This window comes from Lingula anatina, chromosome 9, assembly GCF_051362555.1.
Source record: "Lingula anatina isolate TDL-2025a chromosome 9, LinAna3.0, whole genome shotgun sequence".
NCBI classification, from domain to species: domain Eukaryota; kingdom Metazoa; phylum Brachiopoda; class Lingulata; order Lingulida; family Lingulidae; genus Lingula; species Lingula anatina.
Window position 1 is genome coordinate 16,835,856 of NC_141775.1, and position 26,727 is coordinate 16,862,582.

Sequence of the window (26,727 nt, forward strand, 5' to 3'; positions counted from 1 at the left end):
CTGAAGGCGGATCGCTGTCCTGAGAGAAAAGAAAAAAAGATCTAAAATAATTTACTAGTACATGTGTAATCAGGATGAAGGCGGATCGCTGTCCTTAGGAAAACTTTTTAGATTTAGCTACCATGTAATTGACTTTAATTGACATTTGTTTAAGAATAGATATCAGAGCATACAGCACCTAAGATGTGTGACTGTGTTGACTTTACACAAAATGAAAAACTGAGAAATTCATCAGATCCAGATCATTTAAAGATTAATTGACACAGACTGTTTTTCATTTAAGTTTACATGTTAAAAAAAAAAATAAAGGCTGGGAGGAATGTTGTATCCAATGCATGTGGCTGCCGATTGGTCGCGTCTTGACCATGGCCACCACCTGGTGAATGACGTGGTAATAAATGAAAGTATATGGAAGAAGCACATGGCGAGTTCAATTGAGTTATGTTAAATCGGTCATAACAGTTTCTACTAGTTTTACACCTTGTACATAGATGGGTATAATAACATATACAAGATCATGACACTGTAATAGGTTCAGTGTACCTGTTTCTACTGGTTTTACACCTTGTACAAAGATGGGTATAATAACACATACAGGATCATGACACTGTAATAGGTGCACAGTGTACCCGTTTCTACTAGTTTTACACCTTGTACATAGATGGGTATAATAACATATACAGGATCATGACACTGTAAAAGGTGCAGTGTACCTGTTTCTACTAGTTTTACACCTTGTACATAGATGGGTATAATAACATATACAGGATCATGGCACTGTAATAGGTGCAGTGTACCTGTTTCTACTAGTTTTACACCTTGTACATAGATGGGTATAATAACATATACAGGATCATGACACTGTAATAGGTGCACAGTGTACCTGTTTTTACTAGTTTTACACCTTGTACATAGATGAGTATAATAACATATACAGGATCATGGCACTGTAATAGGTGCAGTGTACCTGTTTCTACTAGTTTTACACCTTGTACATAGATGGGTATAATAACATATACAGGATAATGACGCACCTAAATGTTGGTGGCACAATAACTTGATGGTGGTTACGTAAAGGAAGAACACAAACAGGTTGTAGGGGTTCTAGATCTACTGTAAGACAAGTCAACATTGAAGTCCCCTAACAGCATTGATGGTTTCATGGGCCACTGGATTTTGCTTAAAATTTGTCATCTTCCTGTTAAAAGTTAGGGGTCTCATTTGATGCTGAACGTTAAATATTAATGTTTGCCTCACTAGATTTTCAGTAGGCTTGTTCAAAATCAGTAAATATACACTGTCACTTTATTTGTCTGATGTCAATATATGTGGTAAAACACCATTCGTTCTTAGTCCACGGTGACCCAAATAGCATAAAAATCTTGACACATACTGTTAAATCCTGTACACACATAGTTTTAATGTTTTCCAATAGGGTTTTCACCTGTTGCAGGTGTTGGGGGAGCTGCTATTCCTATTGCTAACGGCTCTTCACAAGAAGGTCGGCCACTTCCATGTTTCTGTAATTCATCCTCTACATCCTGGTAGCTGACTTCTAGTTCATCTGCCAGATACCAGAGACCAGAATCCCTGAATGCAGCTTTAAGATGTTTAATTGGGTCTTTTTTAGGACTGATTGCAAGGAGTGCTTTCAACAAACCTCTACAAGCATCTTGTGGATTTCTCTTTACATCATTTTTAAGTTTTGTTGTCTCCTCATCTGGTATTACATTAAACTGATACAGGTAATCTAAAATTCTTTCCATATAAATGGAAAGTTCTGCAGCAAAGTCAACCACTTTCTCTCTCAGTTTGTTGTACTCCATTTCACTCAGAAGTCCTTCCTAGAAGAGAAATATAATAAGCCACATTTACAACTTCTACTCCTTCAAACCATGATGTTGTGTAAATGACTTTCAAATGACAATACACTTAGTAATACTGGTAACCCCAAACAGCCAACCCATTGTCTCATACATTTAGTTCTAATTCTTACTCTTCCACTTGGAATACGAAGAAATGAAAAACTTTGTTGAATTAAAATTAAGATACTACAGAGAAAGAATACGTTTGAAATGTGGAAAAAATGGTTTTGGTGTCAAAACATACTTTGTCATTTAAAAACTTAAAAGACTGGTTACTTTATTTGACTATATTTTAGACCACAGTATCAATTACCTTGACTTCATCAATCAAATCTTGTGGAATGTCTTGCAGTCCTACTCTGTGGCGTTCCTTTAACTTTAACAACACACTGATGAAAGATGCAATGGAACCCTTGACTTGAGACAACAGAGAAGCCACAGCATCGGGAGGACATGGGGTTTCATCTGAAATGCCACACATCTTCATCACTTGGCCCCATACACCATCTTGAGAAAGTGTCTCATTTAATCGTTTTTTCACACTTGGAGGGATATGTTTATGAAATGAGGCTGTCACATCGTTCTCTTTCATGTGTGTCATTGATTCCTTTCCTGAGTAATTGTGGTAAACATTGAATGTAATATGCATGTTACCTGCATTAGCGGTGATATGTCTTAAAACCCCAGCAATCTCATGAGGCACTGCTGTAGGTAACCTTTCTAGCTGGTTATCCCCATGGGCCTGATTAAGAACTGTATTTCCCGTTCTTGTGATAGTCTGAGGGTTACTAACACCCTGGTCTTGATCCCCAGCAGCCACAGGGTCCTGTTGTGGAGATAAAGGTGGGAAGTCATGGCCTGATTGCCTACTTGTTTGAAAGTGGACGCCACCTTGTTCCTCCAGGTGGTGGTCAGTCATTGGCCCCTGATGTAGTCTGCTTTCCTGTCCTTCTTGGCGTTGATTTGGTCCTGTTGACTCACCAGGTAGTGTCTGAGATTGGAAATTGCCTTGTTGCAACAACTGGCTGCCAATGTTGGATTGAATCCTAAGTTGATTCTGTTGGTATGGCTCTTGCTGGTAATACTGCTGGTTTGGTCTCAACTGAAAGTGGTTGCCACCATGCCTCTGCAGTTCCACACCTGGCAATGGGTGTGAACTCCTTTGTGGAGCAGATCTTTCACTTTTTGCACCACCAGAATGGCTACCAAGATTGTATAAGTCCATAGGGGGGGCAACCTGAAAAATATAACAAGAAGTAAACATTACATAAGTGGCCTAGCAACAGTAATTCTTTTTAACTAAATACCTCAAGGTTATAAAGGAGGTGTCCAACTATTCTGGTTCTATTTATCAACACTGCACTTGTATAATCATTATTTTTGAAGACTACTATTTGGTTGAGAGGCAGTCACCAGAGGTCAATAATTGTAGTGATTTTACCTCACTTTACACCTTGGATCTCCACTGCCACTGTATGAGCTAATGTCATTGATAAGTTCTTAATGTGTCTTAATTCAATTATATTTTAAGGATGAGTGCAGATAAGGAAAAAGTACCCACCTTTGTACATGAAAAATAAATTGTGAATGACTGAAAAAAAATTGATGACAAACTTAAGTTAGGGTCTTTGGGACCGTTCACATGAAAAATCTATTTTCTAAAAATCTAAAACTCTTTTGGCAGTATCTTGTGATCACGGTCTGTGCCATGAATACCCCGCGGCATAATTACTGGCAGCGTGAGCGAGTTAAGCTTCCAAGGCTGTAATTAATTAACGGCTGTGCTCAGAGGAGATTCATGTGCAGCAGAAAGTTAGAAAGAAAGTAAATGGCGGTTGCTTTGAAAAATGTTTGTCGATTTTGTGCAACAACAAGTCAAAGAAGATGAGGTCCACATACACACGACAGATATTTTGTAAGATTAAGAAAGTTAAAATGAAAAATGTTCTTCAGATATTTTTCTTTTTAGGCCTACTCTTCTCATTTTATTTAAACTCCAGCAATTCAAATTGACCATTTCAGAGACACCTTGCATAACATGACAAATGTCAGAGATGGTGGAGCTTATGTAGTTCCACCATTTCCCTTCATCACAGTATCTAAACCATAGTTAAAATGCATAATTTGTGCCACAAGTTACCAGAAGGGTAAAATCTCTGCCCCATGTTGCTAAGTTGGATATCTTCACCAAGAAAGGTATACTTATCCCTGAAGGTACACAATGTCAACCACCTGCTGCCTGTTAGAAAGCTGAAACAAAGGTTGACTCCTCAGCTGCCTAATAAGAATGTAGATCCAAGCCTGAAGGATATTAGTGTCATTCCAAGCACAATGAGAAAGGTCTTAGCACATGCACCAACTCCACAAGGCCTAAATTTTCATGATCCTTCTGCCTTCACTGATGACCAGTACATGTCAGTGACTGGAATTGACAAGAAGCAATTTTGGGAACTAGTTTCCACAGTTTCCCATAGCATGAGAACAATGTTCAAAGCAAACTGCTGTTGGTATGTTACTAACAAAGCTGAGGACTGGACTATCATATTGCTTGTTATCCACATTATTCTGTGGCAAAAAGAGCACCATCAGACATGGTGTCCATGCTGCAAGAGAGACTCTCATGAAAGATCTTGTTCCAAAGAATCTTGGCTTTGAGGGCCTGGCACGTGAGGATGTGAAAGCCAATCACACCACGGACACAGCCAGAACCTTCTTTTCCACTGGGGAAGATTGTAGTATTCTTGTGCTTGATGGTACATATGTTTACATAAAGAAGTTCTCTAAATATACCTTGCAGCGTGCTGGACGTACATTGTCCACATGGGAAGACCACTGGTGAAACCCATGATGGTTGTAACATCAACTGGCTATATAGTTGCAGTCATAGGAGCACACAAACAATACGTGGTGCCTCGATATAAAACCAGACGACTTTTGTGTTTTTAATCTCCAAATACTAAAAAAAAAATCAATTAAGCTAATTAATAGGCCAAGAACAAGAACTTTTTATATAGTATATTTTATATTAATTATTATTGAAGATAATAATAATAAACGAGTCGCCTTTGATGTACGCTCTGCTATAACCTTTATTAAAAAATATCAATTTTTATGAGATTACAAATTGTATTGTATTTGGTTCCATTGCTAATTTGCCTTGCTTTCAAAAATTAGAACAGGCGCTCCAAAATCTTAAGAAGATGTTAAACATTTTATATTGACCAAACTCGCCCCAGGTTTAGAATATCCTCACAGCATTATCTACAATTAACCTTCCTGTAATTTTAAATGCATTTTGCAATGTTATTTTCAATATGCCCCATGGAACATTTTATTTAGAGAGTAGGGGAGGGGTGAAAAATCCCCATTGGGGCCACATATAACACCATATATACAATGGGAATCCCCTTGTAATGAAGCTAAAATAAATGTTATTCTAAGGAAGTCCGATGGATTTACTTTTTAAAACATAAAATCAATAGAAAATTTCTAAAATAAAATTTCAAAAAGACACCAGAGAGCAAAGTACTTCCTATTCAAGTTCTATAGTAACTATGGACCTATCTCTGCCAGTTTTGGAGATAAAAGGGAACGAAAATTTGCAAAGTTCAGTTCATGGTGAAAAAGTAGGTCAAAGGTTTATGTTAAGGTACAGTAAAATTGCCTCTCATGACTTCCTATTCAAATTCAATAGTAACTATGGCCGTATCTTTGCCAGTTTTGAAGTTATAAGTTCTGGACTTAAATGTTGTAAAGGTCAGTTCATGGTGAAAAGTAGGTTAAAGGTCAATTTCAAGGTCAAAGCTAAATTGCCAGTACTCTATGACTTCCTATTCAAGTTCAATAGTAACTATGAACCTATCTTTGCCAGTTTTGGAGATATAAGGGACTAAATGGTATAATTTCAACTAGAGGATCAGAGAGGCGATACCGCCTCCGAATATTGTACCACCAGCTGGAGCAAGCGCATTTGTATAGACCCCCACATACACAAAATAAGGGACACAGCCACCAGTCTTTTGCTTGACAAGCTGTAAAAATGCAATCAACAAGAATTTTCAAAATATGCAAAAAATATATATATAACTTAAAATGGTACAATCAAAGTTAAGTTCATCAAAAGGTAGGTCAAAGGTCAATTTTAAGGTCACATTTAGATTGCCAGTATATGACTTCCTACTCAACTTCAATAGTAACTATAGACCTATCTCTGCCAGTTTTGGAGATAAAAGGGAAGCAAAATTTACAAAATTCAGTTCATGGTGAAAAGTAGGTCAAAGGTCAATTTTAAGGTCACATCATTAAAATTGCCAGTATATGGCTTCCTATTCAACTTCAATAGTAACTATGGACCTATCTCTGCCAGTTTTGGAGATAAAAGGGAAGCAAAATTTGCAAAGTTCAGTACATGGTAAAAAGTAGGTCAAAGGTCAATTTTAAGGTCACATTAAGATTACCAGTATATGACTTCCTATTCAACTTCAATAGTAACTTTGGACCTATCTCTGCCAGTTTGGGAGATAAAAGGGAAGCAAAATTTGCAAAGTTCAGTTCATGGTGAAAAAAAGGTCAAAGGTCAATTTCAAGGTCACATTTAGATTGCCAGTGTATGACTTCCTATTCAAGTTCAATAGTAACTATGGACCTATCTCTGCAAAGTTTTGGAGATAAAAGGGCAGCAAAATTTGCAAAGTTCAGTTCATGATGAAAAATGGGTCAAAGGTCAATTTCAAGGTCACATATAGATTGCCAGTGTATGACTTCCTATTCAAGTTCAATAGTAACTATGGACCTATCTTGGCCAGTTTTGGAGATAAAAGGGAAGCAAAATTTGCAAAGTTCAGTTCATGGTGAAAAGTACGTCAAAGGTCAATTTCACGGTCACATTCAGATTGCCAGTGTATGACTTCCTACTCAAGTTCAATAGTAACTATGGACCTATCTCTGCCAGTTTTGGAGATAAAAGGGCAGCAAAATTTGCAAATTTCAGTTCATGGTGAAAAGTAGGTCAATGGTCTATTTCAAGGTCACATTTAGATTGCCAGTGTATGACTTCCTATTCAAGTTCAATAGTAACTATGGACCTATCTCTGCCAGATTTGGAGATAAAAAGGGCAGCAAAATTTGCGAAGTTCAGTTCATGGTGAAAAGTACGTCAAAGGTCAATTTCAAGGTCACATTTAGATTGCCAGTATATGACTTCCCATTCAAGTTCAATAGTAACTATGGACCTATCTTTGCCAGTTTTGGAGATAAAAGGGAAACAAAATTTGCAAAGGTTAGTTCATGGTGAAAAGTAGGTCAAAGGTCAATTTCAAGGTCACATTTAGATTGCCAGTATATTACTTCCCATTCAACTTCAATAGTAACTATGGACCTATCTCTGCCAGTTTTGGAGATAAAAGGGAAGCAAAATATGCAAAGTTTAGTTCATAGTGAAAAGTAGTCAGGCGGCTCAGTCCAAATTTTATCCAGAATTGTGCAAAAGATGATAAAAGCATGAAATTTTCCACGATGAATGACCATTGGGTGTTTGTCAACCCCCCGATCCAAAATAGATGAACACCCAATGGTCATTCATCGTGGAAAGTTTCATGCTTTTATCATCTATTGCACAATTCTGGATAAAATTTGGACTGAGCCACCTGACTATACCGTACTGCACATTTTGCTTTCACCACCAATATGTACTTTTTGATAGCGTAACTCGAAAACCGTTTGGAATACAAAAAAACGGAGACCACTTGCAGTGTTGGGCTTTACATGCTCTACAAAATGCAAAAAAGAATGGGTCTCTAGCATTAACGGTTCCCGAATTAGAGACAGTTTTCAGTTTCGGCATCTTATGGCCGCTACTCCCGTGAAAATGCACCGATTGACCCCAAATTCACGGAGATGAAAGATGACCTGAAGGGTAACACTTTCCAATAATATTATTGGTTAAGTCTGTGTGATATCTGAATTACAGGGCAAAAAAATTTTTTTTCGTAAAAAATATTTTTTTGAAAATTTTGGCCCGTTTGACCTTGAAGTAAAGGTCAAAGGTCAAATCCAAGGGCATATTTGAAATCTACACATATGACTTTTGGAAAGCCGTCTGTAGAAATTTTTCCCATAACTCCTTCCGTAGGGTAGATAATTAGCATTAAATTTTGCCATTTTTGGACAAGGGTGCATTGCAATGAGTGCCACACCCAGACCCCAATACGGACAAAGCCCAAATTTTACGTGGAACGAGTTGAGATTATAGGTGACCTAAATCCAAGAGATGGGTACAGGGGCCCTTACCATCTAGGAGGAGAAGCGGTAACGGTAGCCGTCCGGCGGAGCTGGCGGAATGATCTGGACGGGACCGAAACCATGTGTACCGCCAGCGCTAACGCTGGTGGTACAATAATGTGCCATACATTTCCTACAAAAGAAATTAATTGAAATAAAGAAAAGGTCATTTTGGTTGAAATTCTTGAAATGGGAGGTGCTTAGAAGTTCCAGATGTTCAAATTTCATGAAATAATGTCATTTTTGAACAGAAGTTGTCTGCCTCGCCAAGCCTTATATTTTATTTTCGAGAGGTTCAAAATTTATTACACATTACCGTATTGCATATTTTGCTTCCGCCACCACAATGTACTTTTTGATACAGCATAACTCGTAAACCGTATGGAAATTTAAAAAATAATAAAAAAAAGAAAAAAAAAAGGGAGACCACTTGCAGTGTTGGGCTTTACATGCTCTACAAAATGCAAAAAAGAACAGGCCTCTAGCATTAACGGTTCCTGAATTAGAGGCAGTTTTCAGTTTTGGTATCTAATGGCCGCTACATCTTAGATGACCCCAAACTCACAGAGGTGAAAGATGACCTTAAGGGTAACACCTGCCAATAATATTATAGCCCTTAGCAAAATTTAAGGCTTCTTGCAAACAGTTGCTGCAAATTTGCAACAAATTTGCAAGAGGGAATTTACCATGTAAATTAAGTCTCTTGCAAATTTGCTGCAAACTCCCCACAAACTTAATCAGCATGACAAAAGGGAATCTGTCACAGGTTTCTTGCAAATTTGCTGCAAACTCTCAAGAACCATTCATGCGAATTTGCTGCAAACTCTCCACTACAGTTCTTGCGAATTTGCTGCAAACTCTCCAGAACTGTTCTTGCGAATTTTCTGCAAATTCACTAGAAGTTCTTGCAAATTTGCTGCAAACCCTCCAGAACTGTTCTTGCGAACGCTCTGCAAACTCTTAAGAAATCCTTCTTGCAAATTTGCTGCAAACTCTCCAGAACTGTTCTCGCGAATTTTTCCGGAAACCCCCCCCCCCCAAAAAAAAAAAAAAAAAAAAACAAATCGAAAAAACATTCTTCTGCAGTACCACTATTGCAGTAGACTGACAACTAATATTTAACCCAGTGATTATGCTTTATTTATGCCAGTTCTTTTTTTTAATTAAATCATGTATGCCATATTTGAAATCATTGAGTAGCAAAATTTTATTACTGTATTTTAGCCATATAGTACAGCTGGCAGAACACATACAGAAAATTATAAAATGAATGAAAAAATAGCACACACAGAATATCAGTAAGAAACACCATAAACATTTTTCAATATTTTATTTTAGAAACTTGCACATTTAAATCAAATTAAATCAACATTTGGTAAAAATTGTTCAGATGTCTCTGATATAATGATACAACATGAATCTGCTTATGCATTTTATTCATTGGAAAGAACAGTAACCAAGCTATAAAGGATGCTTTAATTTTTAAGAGGGTTCAACAACTTTATTTACATCCAAGTTTAAAGAAGTCCGAGTTTAATTATCGAGTCCTTAGTAATATGTCTTAATTCTGTTAACTGGCTTCAATATCTCAATCCTGTTAATGATTCACTGTAATGTATTTTGTGTGTATAAGTATATAAGGAGTAGAACTTAGTATAAGAGCTCAGAGTGAGTTTGATCAGTTGAACCGATAGCTAGATAGTCCCTGCTGTCCTAGGAGACTCCAAATCTGTCAGCCAGAGAAATAAACGTAGAGATCAGGCAGGTTGTAGTTGATCTCTGGAAAAACATATCACCGCTGTTGTTTCACCCGCTAGAGAAGTTGGACCAAATGTCGACTGGGATACAAGCACCATATCACATCTGAAAGACAAGAAAAATAAAACTTGACATTTCTTGTAAAATTTGTTGCACTCACAGGTAGTTTGTCAAGTAAGCTTCTAGTAGATTCCCTTAATAAATACACCTATATATATATATATATACATATATATGATTTATGTTGTTAAGTAAAACAAAAATAAATTTAGCAGGCATGGTATAATCTAATCACAGTTAAATATACTTTTCCTACCTTTTTTAAGGCCCTCTTTGCAGTGTGAATTTTTGCACTCATAGTGTGCTTAATTGCTGGCCCATCCATTTTCAAGTTGTTAATAACATACACTGAAAGAAAGAGAATTTAAACAATAAATAAAGAAAGCATGACTTCATTTAAAAAACTTAATGAGACAGATGGGTGGGGATGGATATGGAGGGCACAGGGTATGCGTGTGGGGAGATATAGAGGGCACAGGGTTGGATATGGTATGGGTGTGGGGAGATATGGAGGGCACAGGGTTGGAGATGGTAAGGGTGTGGGGAGAGATATAGAGGGCACAGAGTTGGAGATGGTGGGAGTAAGACGGGGAACAGATGATGCACGAGGCACTGAAACACTTTCTTCAACTGCTGCATTACAAGCTGGCTCTGATTTTTTTCCTTGAATAACATAGGGAAAGCTTTATTAAATTTGAATTTAAGTGTGTAAAATGTACTTATTATTTAAAAGAGGAAATTACAATTTTTTCACCATTTAGTGGAAAATATATGCAACAGCAATTGCAGGTCAATTAACAATATACTTACACTACTACCATTGCTCTGGTTGTCCTTTTTATCTAAAAAAGTTAAAACATAAAATGTTATTCTACCAAAAAAGTGATGCATTAAGAATATATATTGATATATATGAACAGTTCATCATAGGTTGCATGGTTGTTTGAACTAAAACAAAAAGTGGGGTTCCTGTTATTCAGAAGCAAGGCAACACTGAAACATTTTGGATTCTGTGTTACTATATAAAAAAAAACCAACAATAATTATGGAATTATCAGACATATTAGTTTCACAAAGGAGAGGTAAGTCAGTATGAGGGTGATACACTTAAATTCTTAGATTTGTTCAGAAGTCTTTGACACTCACTAAAAATACATTTGCTCACCTTCTTTTCCTTCTGACATGCATTTCTGTAATCTAAAATAAAAGGAGAATAGCTTTCAAAGCATTCTTTTAAAACACATGTATTTGCACTTTGATACTTCTCCTTTCTGTGGAAATGACCAAAACTGACTTTTAAAACCATCAAGACTATTAAAACTATAAATTTTTCCTGTGACAGATATGATTGAATGTGCAAGTTTTTTTTTTTTTTTTTTCAAGATTAAAAGTAATTTCAAGGGGTTAAGTTTAAAGGTGCATATAAAGTAAATTTTGGCCATGCACATAAGCCAACAAAATGCCAGCATATAGTTTCAAGTAGTATAACTTAGAGGATTACCAAAAGGCATAGTTTAATTAACCCCCCCCAAAAAAAAAAAAAAGAAAAAAAATATTTGAACAGATTTTTCTGCTAGCACTCTATGCTGTATATCAATGGGCAAAAAAAAAAAAAAAAAAAAAAAAAAAAAAAAAAATAAATAAAAATAATAATAATAATAGGTCATAAAAATAGGCTAAATTTCTGGCCAAAAATTTAAAGAAAGGAGCAGTCTAAAGCTCTTTAATGACCAATCTGGTGACTTATTCAGTTTACCCCTTGTCATGTTAAATTTATTTGAGTAATTAGGAAATTTGAAGAAGTAGTTTATATGTGTTACTGGAAATCCATGTTACAGCGATGCTCTGTTAATATGTACCTTAAGTGCTGTATGAACCCTTCTGCCCTTTGAATTTATTTCACCTAAGCAAACTATACTAATTGAGAATACACTTACCACTAAATGTAAATCACTTTTGCCAAATACATGCAACCATCCCAAGGAGCCATGAGTGTCTCTCCAACAGTAGGGACTTCCCCTTCTTACTCTTCCTCCCTCTCAAACTTCGAAACGTCTTCCACTGATACAACTCCATTCTTGTCAAAACCAATAGTAATCCACGTCTCTATAATTTAAAAAGAATATAGTTACACACTTATTCCACCGTTACAGAGAGAGAGAGAGAGAGAGAGAGAGAGAGAGAGGAAAAAAAGAAGAGAGAGAGAGAGAGGAAAAAAAGAAGAGAGAGAGAGAGAGGAAAATAAGAAGAGAAAGAGAGAGAGAGAACGAGATGGCCTTCCCAACAAGTACCATACTAGCGCCCCATACTAGAACTGTATTTAGAATCGGTTTACTTTCTACCTTCTACTCGCAGGCATGATGAGAATTCTCTGAGTGTAGTAAAATCCTATCTTGAATCAAACGTTCTGATTAATCTTAGCACTCACCTGGCTTTGCAATCAACGCATCATAATTTCTAACTGGTTACACCAACTTAAAATCAGCTGCCGGTAAATCTCAAACCGTCTTCTTCTTCAAAATTTCCCGTGATGCATCAGATCGCGCATCAACCTATCACGATTAATCGTTTTCATGACCGTTTCCGGTTGTCAGATAATCGCTGTTCATGAGAGCTCCCCTACATGTGGACCATGAATATGATCTATCGATTAGAAAAGGTAGATTCTGCCAACACCACTACAGATCTGCTCCTGCATCCAGACCAACTAATGTTTACTGGGGTGGAATTGTTGAAAAGTCGTCAAGGCTGCGCGTGTCTTTATTTCGCGGAAGATGAATCCCAGCAACACTAGCAAACCATGCAGTGAAAGGTACGTAGCAGCTTATCTAGCAAGATAGTTATCAGATGATTGAAAATTATCATCTCAATATTTGAGTGGGTGTCAACAGAGACTTGAATGTAGGAGGTCTCTCAGGTGTCTCTTCAGAAAAAAAAAAAAAAAAAAAAAAAAAAAAAAAACAGCACGAAACAGTTTGATACATTGTTTAAATAGTGAGTGTTAGTAAATATTACTTTTTTTCTTTGCATTCCTAAGTTACCATCAGATTTATATTATCTTTACATTGTTTTATTAAAAGGGCCATTTGGTTTGTGTATTTTTTATGAATTGACATTGATAAAAGTTAAATAATTTTAATGTCTTAAAACTGATAAATGCCATATAAAATGCATTTTTACATTAAAAGCATCTTTTCTGCTTACATTTTAGCTTGTGTCAAATAATGATGACATTTTAAATCAAGTCTATAACAATCCAGTGAAGTTAAATAGCCCAAATGTACTTATATGTCAGGTTACATTAAATTTTTGAGGTACAGTTAGATTAGGCTCTGCTGTGCTGTATTCTTCAAAGTGGAATTGTTTAGGAAAGCTTATTAAGAGACAGTTTGAGTCTTAGGAGATGGAGACTTGCTTGTCCTAAACAACAAATAATTATTCACTTTACAATAGTCCCCGAATCTTTGATACAGATCAGTGCTATAGTAATTAACAGTCAGGTGTGAATAGGGCTCTTCCTTGCTAGCAGCACATCTTGTGGGCTGAGCATTTCAGATAGTTGTCGGCCAATTGAAAATTGTCACCTTTCTAAGAGTGAGTGTCAACTAAGACTTTGGAAGGAGGATTCCCTTTAGTGTTTCTTAAGACATGACAGTTTGATACTTAACTGTGTATAAAATATTACCCTTGTCTACTGTTATTACTTATTTAGTTTATTCTAGTTTAACAAAATCTAATAAAATTAGCTGTAGGTTTCTGTGTATATTACCATAGTTAAAGGTACATTTTGAACTGAGTGTGGTGAAACATGGATTCCCAGTAAATGCTTATTAACTACTTCTACTAGTTTGTTATACAACTAGAATAATTTATTATACATGACAAGGAAAAATCACTTGATCAGCATAAAGGAGCTTTTAACTGCTCCTTATTTTAAATTTTGGCTGAAAATTTAACATACAAGTACATATCTTACTTATCTGCCTGGATTATATCGGCATAGCAAGCTAGCAGAAAATATTGTTCAAATATCATTTTTCGGGCAGTATTAAATGATGTCTTGTGGTAATTACCTTAGTACTATTTAAAATTTTACTGGCAATTGGTGAGCTTTTGTGGCAAAAATTTACCATTTATGCATCCTAAAATTGATAAAATTTTGATGTCTCTAGGTATATGCATAACAAAATGCAATTTTCCATTATTAGAACCCCTTCCACAGTCATTTGGGTTATTTGTCAGGAAGTGAAATGCTTTTAATTGAATCCATTTATAATCCAGTGAAGCTAAATAGCTTAGGTAGTCCTAAAATATCTGTCAGATAATATAGAATTTAAAATTGAGTTGTAGTCACATTAAGCTTTGATGACCTGTAAATACTCTTTGAAGTGGAATTGTTCAGCTAAGCTTGTTGAAAGACAGTATGTACCTTAAGGGGTAGATACTTGTTTGTTGTTAAATGCTTCTCTAATTAGCAAGTAGGAATTTTAAGGTCCATGATCTTTACCTAGATACAGATCAGTTATTAAGTGTGTGTCCATGATAAGACCAGTCAGAGGGTGGCAAGGTGGGGGTCAACAGATTTCAACCAAATTCATAATATAGTTGCATACATAGGAGATATTCATATTGAAGGCAACAATCCCAAAAGAAATCATTGGATATAATTATAAAATAATATTAAATGTTTTGGCCATTTTTGGCTTGATTTTCAGCTTCGGTCAATAAAGCCACTTCATAAGCAAATATGTCAAAACTGATGACTTTTTAAAATAAATTAATAATTTACCTATTTAAAGCAGCCATTTGCCATTGAGAATATGTTACTTAATTTTAGTTTAACCCACAAACTAACGAGCCACGCCCATTTTTATAACCCCACCCCCCAAACTCACTTTTCTACCAAGCAATGTTCAAGCATTCATATCTCTCTTTTTGCAGGGTTGACAGCCATAAAATTGTATAGGGATCCTGAGCATATATTGGTCTCATCATACAAATTTTAAAAAGTGTGTTAAACACAACAGAAGATATTGAAAAAGTGCCTCAAACATAAGCAATTTTAGCAGAAAACCAACCGACCGAAATCAAGATATCAGTACATTTTGAGATAATACCTTCCAATAATCAAATTTAATCAAAGACTCACAGCCAGGAATTCAAACAATGCTTTGATAAGGGCAAATCTATCCAATTTTTATAAATACAAGATGGCTGCCATCAATTCTGTCTCAAAATACAGTTACCATAATTCCTCAAAATAATCAAGAGGTCCATTTTTGCAGGTTTTTTATTTTGAGATCTGTAATACAGGGTTGCTCAGATAATATTCTTTTCAAACAGAGCCATACAACTTCTGAATAAATTTAAATTATTAGTGTCAAGTTATTCAACCCCCCCCCCCCCCCCCATTTAATGAGTTATTACTATGCATATCCAATGTCATCAGCATTGCGTATATACCTTATTTTCAGGGAGAAATAGAGAAAAATAAAAAAAAATTACAAAGGATTTTTCTAAAGGTAAAAGGGAATTACTGTATCATTTTATCAGTTTTCTCAAGTGCAACACTAATTAATCCACTTGAAATGATTTATATTGCATTTTTCAACCATTCTTTTTCCTTTCAAATGATTCATAGGTTTTGTTAATACATGTGATATCTTGTTATCTATATTCTTTTTCTATAAAGAAAATTAAAACAAAGTCAGCAACATACAATGACAGGAGGAGTACTTTATTTTCATATTATCGATTGGACAGTAAAAGAACAAAGCAGTTACTTTTCACAGGAGTGAAATCAAGCTATGAATCTCCAAAGTTCCAATATCACGGTCATCTTTTCCATATACTGAACACAACAGTGATGGGTAGTGTTCCAGAGATTTTAATCTTATAACTGATTGATCCCCAAGTTTCTTCTTCTGGTTGAGAGATCTAGGGTCTCCTTAGACAGTAATGATAATTCAGCAATCTTAGAAAAAGTGTGGTAACTTGAAGCAACATGCCACTATAGTTTAGTGTGACTGAACTGTCAATTGTCAATATTTGGCAATCCAATGGAAATCCAATTTGAAATCCAGAATTCCATGATAGAAAGACAGAGTTGGTGCTCACATCTGAATCTGATGAATTTGCCTGTGCAATTTCAGGTGACTCTTCTATTATTATCTGTAAGATTGTCCATGTCAAGGTTAACATCCAGGCCTAGGATGTAAAATCTGAAAAATAAACATAACATCAATAAATGTTTTACAACAACAGAGGCTTACTGTGTTCAGAATAGAAACTACTGTAGCAGGATCAATCTATCTCAGCGGAGTATCACACTCAGGCTCAGTCATTTAATCAGCTTAATTGTCTGGCACACCCCCTTGCAAAGCAACATGAACAACATAATGGACCGCAAAGTCTTCTTGATTTTACTAAAGTACTTTTAGTTGTACAAGTGTTCTGTGTAAGTCTTGAAAATTGAAGCACAGTGTGTTACAAAGTCACATAAAGCTAAGTGGTTAACTTCAATTTCATTGTAAACACACATAAATCTGCATATGAAACTAAAATATAAAAAACTGGCACAAGTAACATCCCCTAAAATGCCAAAACTGAATGTGAAACTGAATGTGTGTTACATACCTTTGATTCTGGGAAAGAAATTTCTAATGAAGCTGTCTACAAGCTGTCTCTTAACTGTTTGTGTTATGATAACACATGTAACAAAGCCCTAGAATTTAATGCACAAATATATTTGATAAGTTAGATACACAGTTAATTCTCTTCAGCACACATATTTACCATGAAATAGAAATCAAGTAAAATTCTATGAATTGAAATATACCAGAACATATTTTAATTCTGCTTAATATTCTTTATATTACTTAAAAATATTCAAACTTATTATTTAAACTGGTTTGAGTTTTTAGTGTATCTGATTCTAGTATATTTTATATATAGTATATATATGATCACTTACCTTACAACAAACATCCAGAGCTAAATTGATGAGCTGGATATATTGAGGAACCTAAGCCTGACAACAGTTTGAAGTGGTTCAACAAAAAAAAAAAAAAAAAAAAAAAAAAAAATGCACATTCTAACAGGGGCGGATCCAGAGATATTTTCTGACAGTCTTCCAAATTCTCTTTGTTGATCCATCCTACATTTTTGACCGTCTTACGACAGACAAAATTAGATACCCGACAATGTAAACTTCAAAATCTGAGCCTCAATCCGCCCCTGCTGACGACCAGCTGCTATGGTCATTTCTTGTGATATTCTGGTGCACACCAATCCTTCTGAGATGTACCTAAGCATCTCTAGTGCGTGTTCTTAATAAAATTAAGAAAGCATTATGTTTTAACACTGTAAAGACGATGTGCTTTGCTCCACAGTTGCTCCGGTGATAATCCTAGTACCCGCCATGTTGAAAATAGGTCACAGAGTTAGCATTTTTATTTTACATTTAGTTTCTACAACATAAACAAATTTAAAAAATGTATTTTTGCTTCATAAGTTTGTCTGAAGGGCAAACAAGATTGTTTTAAGGGCTTTTCACAAACCTATACATGGTTTTGACTTATTAATTTAGTTGAAGAAACAGATAAGCATTTCAGTAGTATAAAAATATTCGTTTTTAGGCCCTTTTTAAAATTGTTATAGTTCTAATTTTACAAGGTTTAACACAGATTTTATTTCACAAAATTCATTTTGCAACCCTTTTCTATCAGCACATACCAAAATTATATGGATACAACCTGCAAAAAAGAAGATGTGTGCATTTAAAGAAGGGGAGGGGGTCAAGCATACGGAAAACATGCCTTATTAGAATCAACCTTGTGTGGTCACGACAGTGCCCTTTCGAAAAATCTGTACTGGGTATTAAAGGTCTTTCCTTAACCCATCATATGGCATACCTAAATAATTCCTTATGATGTACATGATTTTTAAAAATAATATTTAAAATTATAGCTTTTCAAGAGCTAAAAAATGCAATATTTTGGCAAAATTGCGGATAAAAGACCTTCCCCCATATCTCTAAAACCAATGATCCAAAATAAGAAAGCCAGTGGCTCACAATATCTTTCATGTTGATGGTTTACCACACCAAAAATTATTAAAATCTGCTGACCCCCACCTTGCCGCCTTCTGACCGATCTGTTTGGCTTTCTCATGGACGCGCTCTTAACAGTCAGGTGTGAACAGGTTTCATCCTTTCTCTCAGCATCTTGCAAGATGAGCATGTCAGAGACTTGAATGGGGGGGATGGTGGGGGAATCTGGCAGGTGTCTCTTAAAAAATAAGTTTAATACATTGCAAAAATTTAAAGGTTATTAGGTCAAAAGTGAAAAAAAAAAAGAACAAAAAACTACAAGAAAAGATTCAGAAAATAATAAGGCCACACTTTTTTAATTTTATGGATGACATCCTGCGCGCGCACCGATTTTCGTCCGTTCTCCCAAAAAAAAAAAAAATCCCCCCCCCCAAGGAAGTCGGTTGTCGCAAACGTCGTTATTGAATTTGCCGGAAAATGCAATCGGCAATCCTCGGCTAATTCCGCAAGCTCCATGCTGTCATTGTCGACTGCGGAGACATCCGAGTAGTTCCGAGTGCGGAAAATGAGCTTTCTGCGCATGCGTATTATCACCACGTGGAAATATGGCCGCTTTGCCGTCAAATTCATCTCTAGCATTAATTTCAAAATACACGACAATTAAAGTCATAAAGAGAACGGGGGCCGTCGTTTTGGATTGGTTTGCCATTGATATTGGACATGGAGATATCACCTTTTTTTCAATTATACGAAAGGCTGGCCGCGGCCAGCGATCATCGCCCGGAAAATTTCAGTGACATTCTGTCCAAAGCAGCACATAGGCTTACCAGGGTTTTTTTGTAGCGAAAAAAGGGTCGACAAGAGCGTCGTGGTATTTGGTGGACTGAAGGTTGGACAGGCCACCCAATAGTTGGCTGCTACGTGTGAGTCGAAGTAGACAAAATGGCATCGACCGAAATTACCTTTTTTAGATTTGGTAGTAGGAAGCATAGGCCTATCTTTGCTTCATTTTTTAACAATTCTGTGAAGTGTTCACAATGCTTAAATTTTCTGAGAGTACAAATAAAGACACGCTGTTTATTTGATATTTGTTTTATTGATTGCTATACCAACAGAATGCATGAAATAACCTTAAATAGATTTGGTAATATGCAGCATATATATATTCATGACTTTTTCCCTTTCTACGAAGTAGGCCCTATTCACAATGCTTTAATATTTTGAGAGCATGGATAAAGACATGTTGTTAGTTTGATACGTGTTTCTGTGGTAAATTAGTGTTTCCAGCTGTGTACTGAAAACATAATTTTTCTTAAGCAGTTTTTTTTTTTTTTTTGGACTGTTTTTTTTTTTTTTTCGCCCGCTCGCACCGATTTTGGGGTCCCTAGAGGATGTCATCCATAAAAATAAAAAAGTGTGGCCTAACAAGTGCCAAGGAAAATATAATTTTCTAGCATTGAGGACTATCAACATTTACTTGATAATTTTACAGTGCAATTCTATTCGAACAAGCCAATAACACAGACATAAGGAATATATACATGTATTACTATATGAAGACTATCAATGTACAAACTAGCAGAAGAAATTTAAAGGTATTCAGGCACTAATTAGAGTTTAAGAGCCTGTGAATTACATGATTTGAGTGACATCTAGGGTTTTATTCTTAAATGCCCGTTCCACAGCATGCTTAAGCAGAAATACATTTTTACTATTAAGAATGTCGGATTGGGGAGGGGGGGTGTTAAAGTCGAGGAAAATTAAATAATCAATGCACAAATAACTGTAAATAAAACTTTATTCATACTTCACTAATTATGTAAGATGAAAATCCTGAAAACCGAGAATCAAAGTTAAATGATTACTTTTCAAGAAGGACAAATGATTGAAAAAAGGAATATATGCAACTGAACTTAATAAGCATGGGTTTGCTGTTTTTTTTTTTTTTTTTTTTTTTTTTTTTTTTTTTTGTTAAGTTTTAATAATTTGCATTTAATTCTTTCATTGTTTCATTCTGATGAACCACAGGGCTTAGAGATTTAACAAACTGAATTGAAATCTCAGATAAGAATCAGTGTGTAATATGTTGGTCTGCTTAGTTAATTATCTCTCAGGTGTGTAGTTTCCATAAAAGAACCAAAGAGCCATTCTGCTGCACTGTAATTATCCATGAAAATTTGAAAGACCAGATGTGTCAAGGACACTGAATTTGAAGTTCCACCCTTACTAGTATGCATTTCAATTGAAGGACCACTGTTCTTTGCTTAGATAGAAATCAGTTTGTTTATGTAGGTGCTATATAATGAAATGAGAATCTTTCTGCTTTGAATACAATGCTACTTACTAATCTATAGTAAATGGGGACTGAAAATGTACATCTTTTTTTAATCATGAGTCCTGTTATAATAAATTTGATCAATCTAGGCTTATTGTGACATATATTTTTCATAATTCTTTTTTTCTTATTTATTTTAGACAAGATGGCTGACCAACTTGGTAGAGTGAGACCCAAAAGATAAAGACCTTATCCTGAGAATGCCAAAGAGTTGGATGTACAGAATATTAAAGCAACAGCTATATGTGACATATCTGACACAATAACACAACTAAAAGAAGTTTGTGAAAATGACAATGGCAAAGAAAACTGTGGTGCTAACTTCTCTTATAGCGAAGAAGAGTTGAGTAATGAAGTCCACTGTGATGGAGATTATAGTGACAGTGATGATGATTCAATGGAGATACCTGTGATGACCCATGTGACAAACCAATTTACCCTGATCATAACTTGACAGTGCACCTTAGTATTTTGCTCATTTTTCTGTATGCCGTGGTCTGCCCATGCAATTACTGGGAGTCAATTAAGTGATCTTCACATGCTCATCAGTATACACTGGTTTGCAAACTCACCCTGGGCTAAAGAGTTTATTTGTTTTTAAGAAGTACTTCTAAGGAATGTCATCCCGTGTAGTGTTGATTTTTATGTTCATTGATAGTTGGTGGGTTACATCATAATTCAGTATTGCTCCAAATCTGCCTAAATCATGAAAACCCTATGAAATCTTAACATCATCCTGGTTACTCGGTTTTATAAGCAGTAAATCAAAGTATTAATTTGATAATAATACATAAGAACTTAAATTATATCAAGTACAAATGTTATAATGAATAAATAATCATTTATATAAGCCTTTGGAACTATTTTTTTATGTGGGGTTATGTAAATAAATAAATTTGGCCAAAAAGTGGGCAAAATCCATAACTGTACATGAATTGTTTGTCTTTTTTTTTTTTTTTTTAGTACAATTTTGTTAGTTTGAGTAAGGATGGATTCGAGAATGGAAAAGAAGTTTTCAAATGCCTAAATCTTGATTATTTCAAAAAAAAAAAAAAAAAAGTTAATTTCTATTTTTATAAGTTTTTTGCAAACTGTAAGCAAATAGCCCTTTTTTTTTTTTGCAAACTTCTTGTGAACTGTAAGTTAATTTCTAAGTTTCTTGCAAACTTGTCGCGAACTGTAAGTAATTGTCTAAGTTTCTTGCAAACTTGTCGCGAATTGTAAGTAATTGTCTAAGTTTCTTGCAAACTTGTCGCGAACTGTAAGTAATTGTCTAAGTTTCTTGCAAACTTGTCGCGAACTGTAAGTAATTGTCTAAGTTTCTTGCAAAGTTATCGCGAACTGTAAGTAATTGTCTAAGTTTCTTGCAAACTTATGGCGAACTGTAAGTATTTGACTAAGTTTCTTGCAAACTTTTTGCAAACTGTAAGTAATTGTTCAAGTTTCTTGCAAACTTCTTGTGAATTGTAAGTTTATGTCCAAGTTTCTTGCAAACTTATTGCAAATTGTAAGTAGACTGCTGAGTATCTCGCAAATTTTATGCAAACTAAGTAAATGTCATCTTGCAAACTTCTCCCAAACTATTTACAAATGTTTAAGTGTCTTCAGGTGTCTTCAGACTTCTCATAAACTAAAGTTTATAAATTTCTTAGTTTCGTGCAAAAATCTCATAAGCTGTTAGTTAACTTGGTCTTTTTTTTTTCTTTTTTTAAACTTAATACTAATATTTTGGCTTGAAAATGGCACTTCCTGACACCCATGCTCAGTGCAAACATCATTAATTTAACTGTTTGTTAGTAAAAAAAGGTATGGACTTTCTTGCAAAACTCAGGCAGACTTTTATATGAAAAAGAATTTGCAAATTTGCTGCAAACATGAAACAATTTTTGCAATTTCTTGCAAATGAATTAACTTGGTGAGTTTCTTGCAAACCTTTATGTAAATGAGGAGTTTATTGCAAATTTACTGCATTTGCAACAATGTTAGTCTTTCTTGCAAACTTCCTGCAAAATGTTATGTAAATGAAGGTTTTCTTGCAAATTTTCTGCAAATTTGCAACAGGGTATATTTATCCTTGCAAACTTTCTTCAGGCTTTTATGTAAATGAGCAGTTTCTTGCAAATTTGCTGCAAATTTGCAACAGTTTTAAGTCTTTCTTGCAAACTTCCAGCAAACTTTTATGTAAATGAGGGTCTTCTTGCAAATTTGCTGCAAATTTGCAAGAAAATAGAAGCTTTCTTGCAAATTTGCTGCGAATTCGCTAGAAAATGATAGTTTTCTTGCGAACTACCTGCAAACTTTTAATCTTCCTACAAATTTGCAGCAAATTTGCAACAACTGTGATTTTTCTTGCAACAACCTGCAAACAGTTTCTTGCAAACTATTTGGTTTGCAGCAAATTTGCTGCAAATTTTTTGCAAGTTTGCTGCAAACTTTTCATTTTGCTAAGGGAGGTTAAGTCTGTGAAGTTGCTGAATATCAGCACAAATAATCTTTTTTCGTAAAAATATTTGTTTTTTGAAAATTTTGGCCCGTTTGACCTTGAAACAAAGGTCAAAGGTCAAATACAAGGGCATATTTGAAATCTCCACATATGACTTTTGGTCAGCCATCTGTAGAAATTTTTACCATAATTTCTTCCGTATGGTAGATAATTGGCATTTAATTTTGCCAATTTTGGACAAGGGTACATTGCAATGAGTGCTACACCTAGACCCACGCACCGACGAAGCCTAAATTTTACGTGGAACGAGTTGAGATTATAGGTGACCTAATCCAAAAGATAGGTACGCAGGCCCTTGTAGTCCAGGAGGAGAAGCGGTAATGATGACATGGCAGCGGAGCCGGCAGAACAGGCGGGTCGGGACTAACACCATGTGTACCGCCAGCGCCTACGCTTGTGGCACAATAAAGGCAGTGACCAATTACAACTTTACACAGTTGTCAGCAATCATCTACGACATTGAAACTATGTCTAAAATTTATCAATAACACACACACACACACATAATACTTGAAGAATAATTAAAGCCTCACCTCAACTTCATCTGAGGTGTCATTGACACAGCATTGGTTGCTAAACTTGGGTTGTGGAGTTGGCTCATTCTGTTGGTTTTGTCCCTGCTCAACCATCTTCATTGCTTTTGCTGCTACAAAAATCAACCAAACATCACCATATTGTTCCAAATACAAAGTGGATAAAGAAATAATCTTTATAGTTTTACATGGTAGTTATCAGTGGCATACACATCTGTAATGTATCATTACTGGTATCTGACAGGACACATGCACTGTGCAGATGTTGTAAATTGTACTGTTATTGCACAATACCATCCTTAAATTAACAACACAGAATAATAATTCTTATGATAAGACTTAATCGAAAAAAAAGCAGAATTTCGGCTGATGAATCACAGGGACGATAAAAAATAAATAAAAAAAAAGATATAAAAGTTGCAACTAGTAGATGATGTGCTGCAGCAGTGTAAGAAATTTTGCCATTAAAAAAAGCATTGTTATATATTTTGTATATGTGAAACATAATTATATAAAACTAAGACATGGGATAAAATTTTTAGAGTTTTTCTAGATAAAAACTAGAAAATCACACAGAGCGCAGATCACTAAATATTATGATTATAACATGAAGTTTTTTCTTTAGTTAATAACTTTTTAACCTTCAAATACACATATTATTATATTGAAATCTGCCTGGCTTATAGACTGTTCAGAAGGAATTTTATCAACTTTTATTTTTTTTTTTTTTAATTAAGAGCAGACCAAGTACATTTTTACATAATTCTAATGGGTTCATGGAAATTGGTCAGTAACAGTAAAAAGTCTCTACACTCTACGTACATTTTTTATATGCCTAGCTGTGTGCTTACCATAAAACTAAGAAATTCATGTTCAGGCATTAAACAATATAAAATGTTTTTCTTGTGACTTGTTAAGAAAGATCGTCGTTACATGTTCCAACGTTCAAATTTTTTATAATTTTTTTTTTGTTTGAAGAGACACCCAAGTACATTAAAAATTTGCAAAAAAAATTGGGGGTCACCAACCAAATAAGAGAACTAGCCCCAAATATGATACACCCTGCATATCGCACTAGTCCCCATTCAAATCAATGGGAAAATGGGTGTTTTTTCACTATAGCACTATTTTTTATGACTTTCTGACGTTCAAATTTTTTTTTAAAAAATTTGGTGTAAATAGGCCTCCAAGTACATTTAAATTTTACCAAAAAAATTGGGGGTCACCGACCAAATAAGAGAACCACGCCAAGTTGAAGTGCATTACACCCTACGTGACGCACTAGTCCCCATTCAAATCAATGGGAAAATGGGTGTCTTTCACTAAATCGTTATTTTTTATGATTTCTTTTTTGTGTGTGTGTGAGTGTGTGTATGTGTGGAGAGACATCTAAGTACATTTAAAACTTTCATTATGTTTAACGGTTGAAATGAGTATACTCAGCTATTTTCAGATTTGTCATACTGATGAGGTGTAAGCCATTAACTTAACCAACAAAAGAGTTTTCAAGAGAGTAATAAGGAAAATGCTCATGCATATGAAAATAGTTTATTGCCGTTGTCATTTATTAATAAATATAACATGAATGTGACATCGTAAACACTGTGTTTTCAAGTAAAATGAAGCATCTGATACAAAGTATGAAATGCGGCATTCACATGCTTGCTTGCGGTGCGTTCAGTACACTTTGTTTACACTGACAAGTCAAGGTCAGAAATGCACAATTTTTCTGTATAATATAATGCAGTTTCAATTTTGATTAGTGAATTTCCTTCAAGCTCTATGGCCATTTTCTGAACATTTGTATAAGCTACGAAATATTTCTCAGGCCAAATTTCTCTAGGTCCAAATGAGTGGCGTTACGACGCACTTCTGGTTTTCGTCGAAATCTAAGCTACGGTTTTGTGCAGCACATTCAGGGCGTTCTACCTGAAAATGTACGCAGCCGCTTTGATTGGAATTTAAAACACTTATTCTTTACATGATATAGCACCTACGTGCATAATTGGTGATCTTTAGCTGTCATACATTTTGTAGTGCCAGTTCAATTTGAAAAAGGAGCTATTCCGACGATTTCTTGAAGGGCAAGTCTATGAACGGCTACAGTTGTCGTATGGAATCATAGTCGACAAGCGTTGTCCAAAATCTGTATCGATCATACAGAGTTACAGACAAGTTGATAATGTGTGTTTTTCTTATAGATAATTGTTTTATTTCCTCAAATTGATTAAACAGACTGAAGTGTCGTTAGAGACGATTGACGATGCGCTGAAATTGCGCAAATCGTCAAATTACGTAACGACCGAGCTACCTTAATTAAAATGAAGCATATTATAAATTCCATTGAAAAGAGTCCTTCATCCATATTCAAAATCCTAATCACTAATGGGTTCATTGAAATTGGTCAGAAACAGTAAAGTACTATAGAAAACTTCTTACATTTTTACTAAACATCAGCTGTGTGCTCACTAAATTTAAATATATGCTGTTTTTTAATGAAATAAAGGCAAGCATATTCATGGATAAAAACATTGTAAGACTAATTAACTTTCAAATTTTTTTACATGTAATAAACATATCCATCCACAGTTAATACATGTTACTCACCTTGTTTCAGTTGGATGTACTTGAATGTCTTAACATTGCCGCCATCCTCTCCCACCACCAGTTGACCTGCAGGGTTGATGACTACTGCCTGGGGAAACTTCAACCCATCATCCTCAGTGACAATGTATCTGATAAACTGTCCCTGTGGACTCAGTGCCACTATACTGTGGTTATCCCAGTCAGCAATGAAGATGTGACCATAGCTGTCTGTGCACACTCCTTGTGGTAACCTCAGTTCACTGCCTTCTCTGCTGCCGTCATACTGGTACAGATGATCACCAGTAGGTGACAGCACATGTACACAGGGTCCCCACGTGTCACTGCCCCAGTCTGATATCACAATGTTATCATTCACACTGTTCACTGTGATGTACACTGGGTATCCACACATACTGATTGGAATAGTGTTCAGGAGCTGTCCACTGTCTGCATGGAATGTCAAGATGGACTTCTTTCCAGTGTCATAAACCATCACATGACCTTGTCTGTTCAGTGTAATACCCTGTGGAAACTCCAGTAGACGCCGACCCATGGTTGTCACCTGCTGACCTCTGGTGGAGTACACTTGGACACAACTGTCACCCTCTGATGTTATATACAGGTGACCAGTCTGTGACACAGCCACATCATATGGATAGTTTACTTTAATGACAAACTTAAATTGCCCTTCGTGTGTGAAAACTTTTGTTCTGTTGTTTTTATAATCCACAACAAACATGTGTTCATTATCTATGGCT

At 35.4% G+C, this 26,727-nt stretch overlaps 1 protein-coding gene, 3 long non-coding RNA genes and 1 pseudogene across 5 annotated transcripts; 2 read left to right on the top strand and 3 right to left on the bottom strand.

Annotated features, from left to right (window-relative positions):
- Nucleotides 1-148: 148 nt before the first annotated feature.
- LOC106166139 (uncharacterized) lies at nucleotides 149-26,722 on the bottom strand. Of its 2 annotated transcripts, none has more exons than XM_086995398.1 (4): nucleotides 25,991-26,722; nucleotides 23,384-23,493; nucleotides 2,179-3,102; nucleotides 149-1,844 (listed from the first exon to the last, which is right to left on the bottom strand). In XM_086995398.1, the coding sequence occupies exons 1-4, from the start codon at nucleotides 26,706-26,708 to the stop codon at nucleotides 1,419-1,421; spliced, it is 2,178 nt and encodes a 725-aa protein (XP_086851524.1). In that variant the 5' UTR covers nucleotides 26,709-26,722; the 3' UTR covers nucleotides 149-1,418. The 2 variants fall into 2 exon arrangements, with proteins under 2 accessions (XP_086851524.1, XP_086851523.1); XM_086995397.1 differs by having other exon boundaries at nucleotides 23,384-23,496.
- Nucleotides 4,029-4,849, top strand: LOC147760003 (uncharacterized; annotated as a pseudogene).
- LOC147760004 (uncharacterized) lies at nucleotides 9,460-12,593 on the bottom strand. Its single transcript, XR_015331058.1, has 6 exons — nucleotides 12,391-12,593; nucleotides 11,900-12,068; nucleotides 11,128-11,159; nucleotides 10,773-10,804; nucleotides 10,219-10,310; nucleotides 9,460-10,007 (listed from the first exon to the last, which is right to left on the bottom strand). It is a non-coding gene; the product is annotated as an uncharacterized LOC147760004 (long non-coding RNA).
- LOC147760005 (uncharacterized) lies at nucleotides 12,602-21,276 on the top strand. The gene is made up of 2 exons (XR_015331061.1): nucleotides 12,602-12,774; nucleotides 20,488-21,276. It is a non-coding gene; the product is annotated as an uncharacterized LOC147760005 (long non-coding RNA).
- Nucleotides 15,679-18,366, bottom strand: LOC147760006 (uncharacterized). The gene is made up of 3 exons (XR_015331059.1): nucleotides 16,936-18,366; nucleotides 16,599-16,686; nucleotides 15,679-16,183 (listed from the first exon to the last, which is right to left on the bottom strand). It is a non-coding gene; the product is annotated as an uncharacterized LOC147760006 (long non-coding RNA).
- Nucleotides 26,723-26,727: the final 5 nt, after the last annotated feature.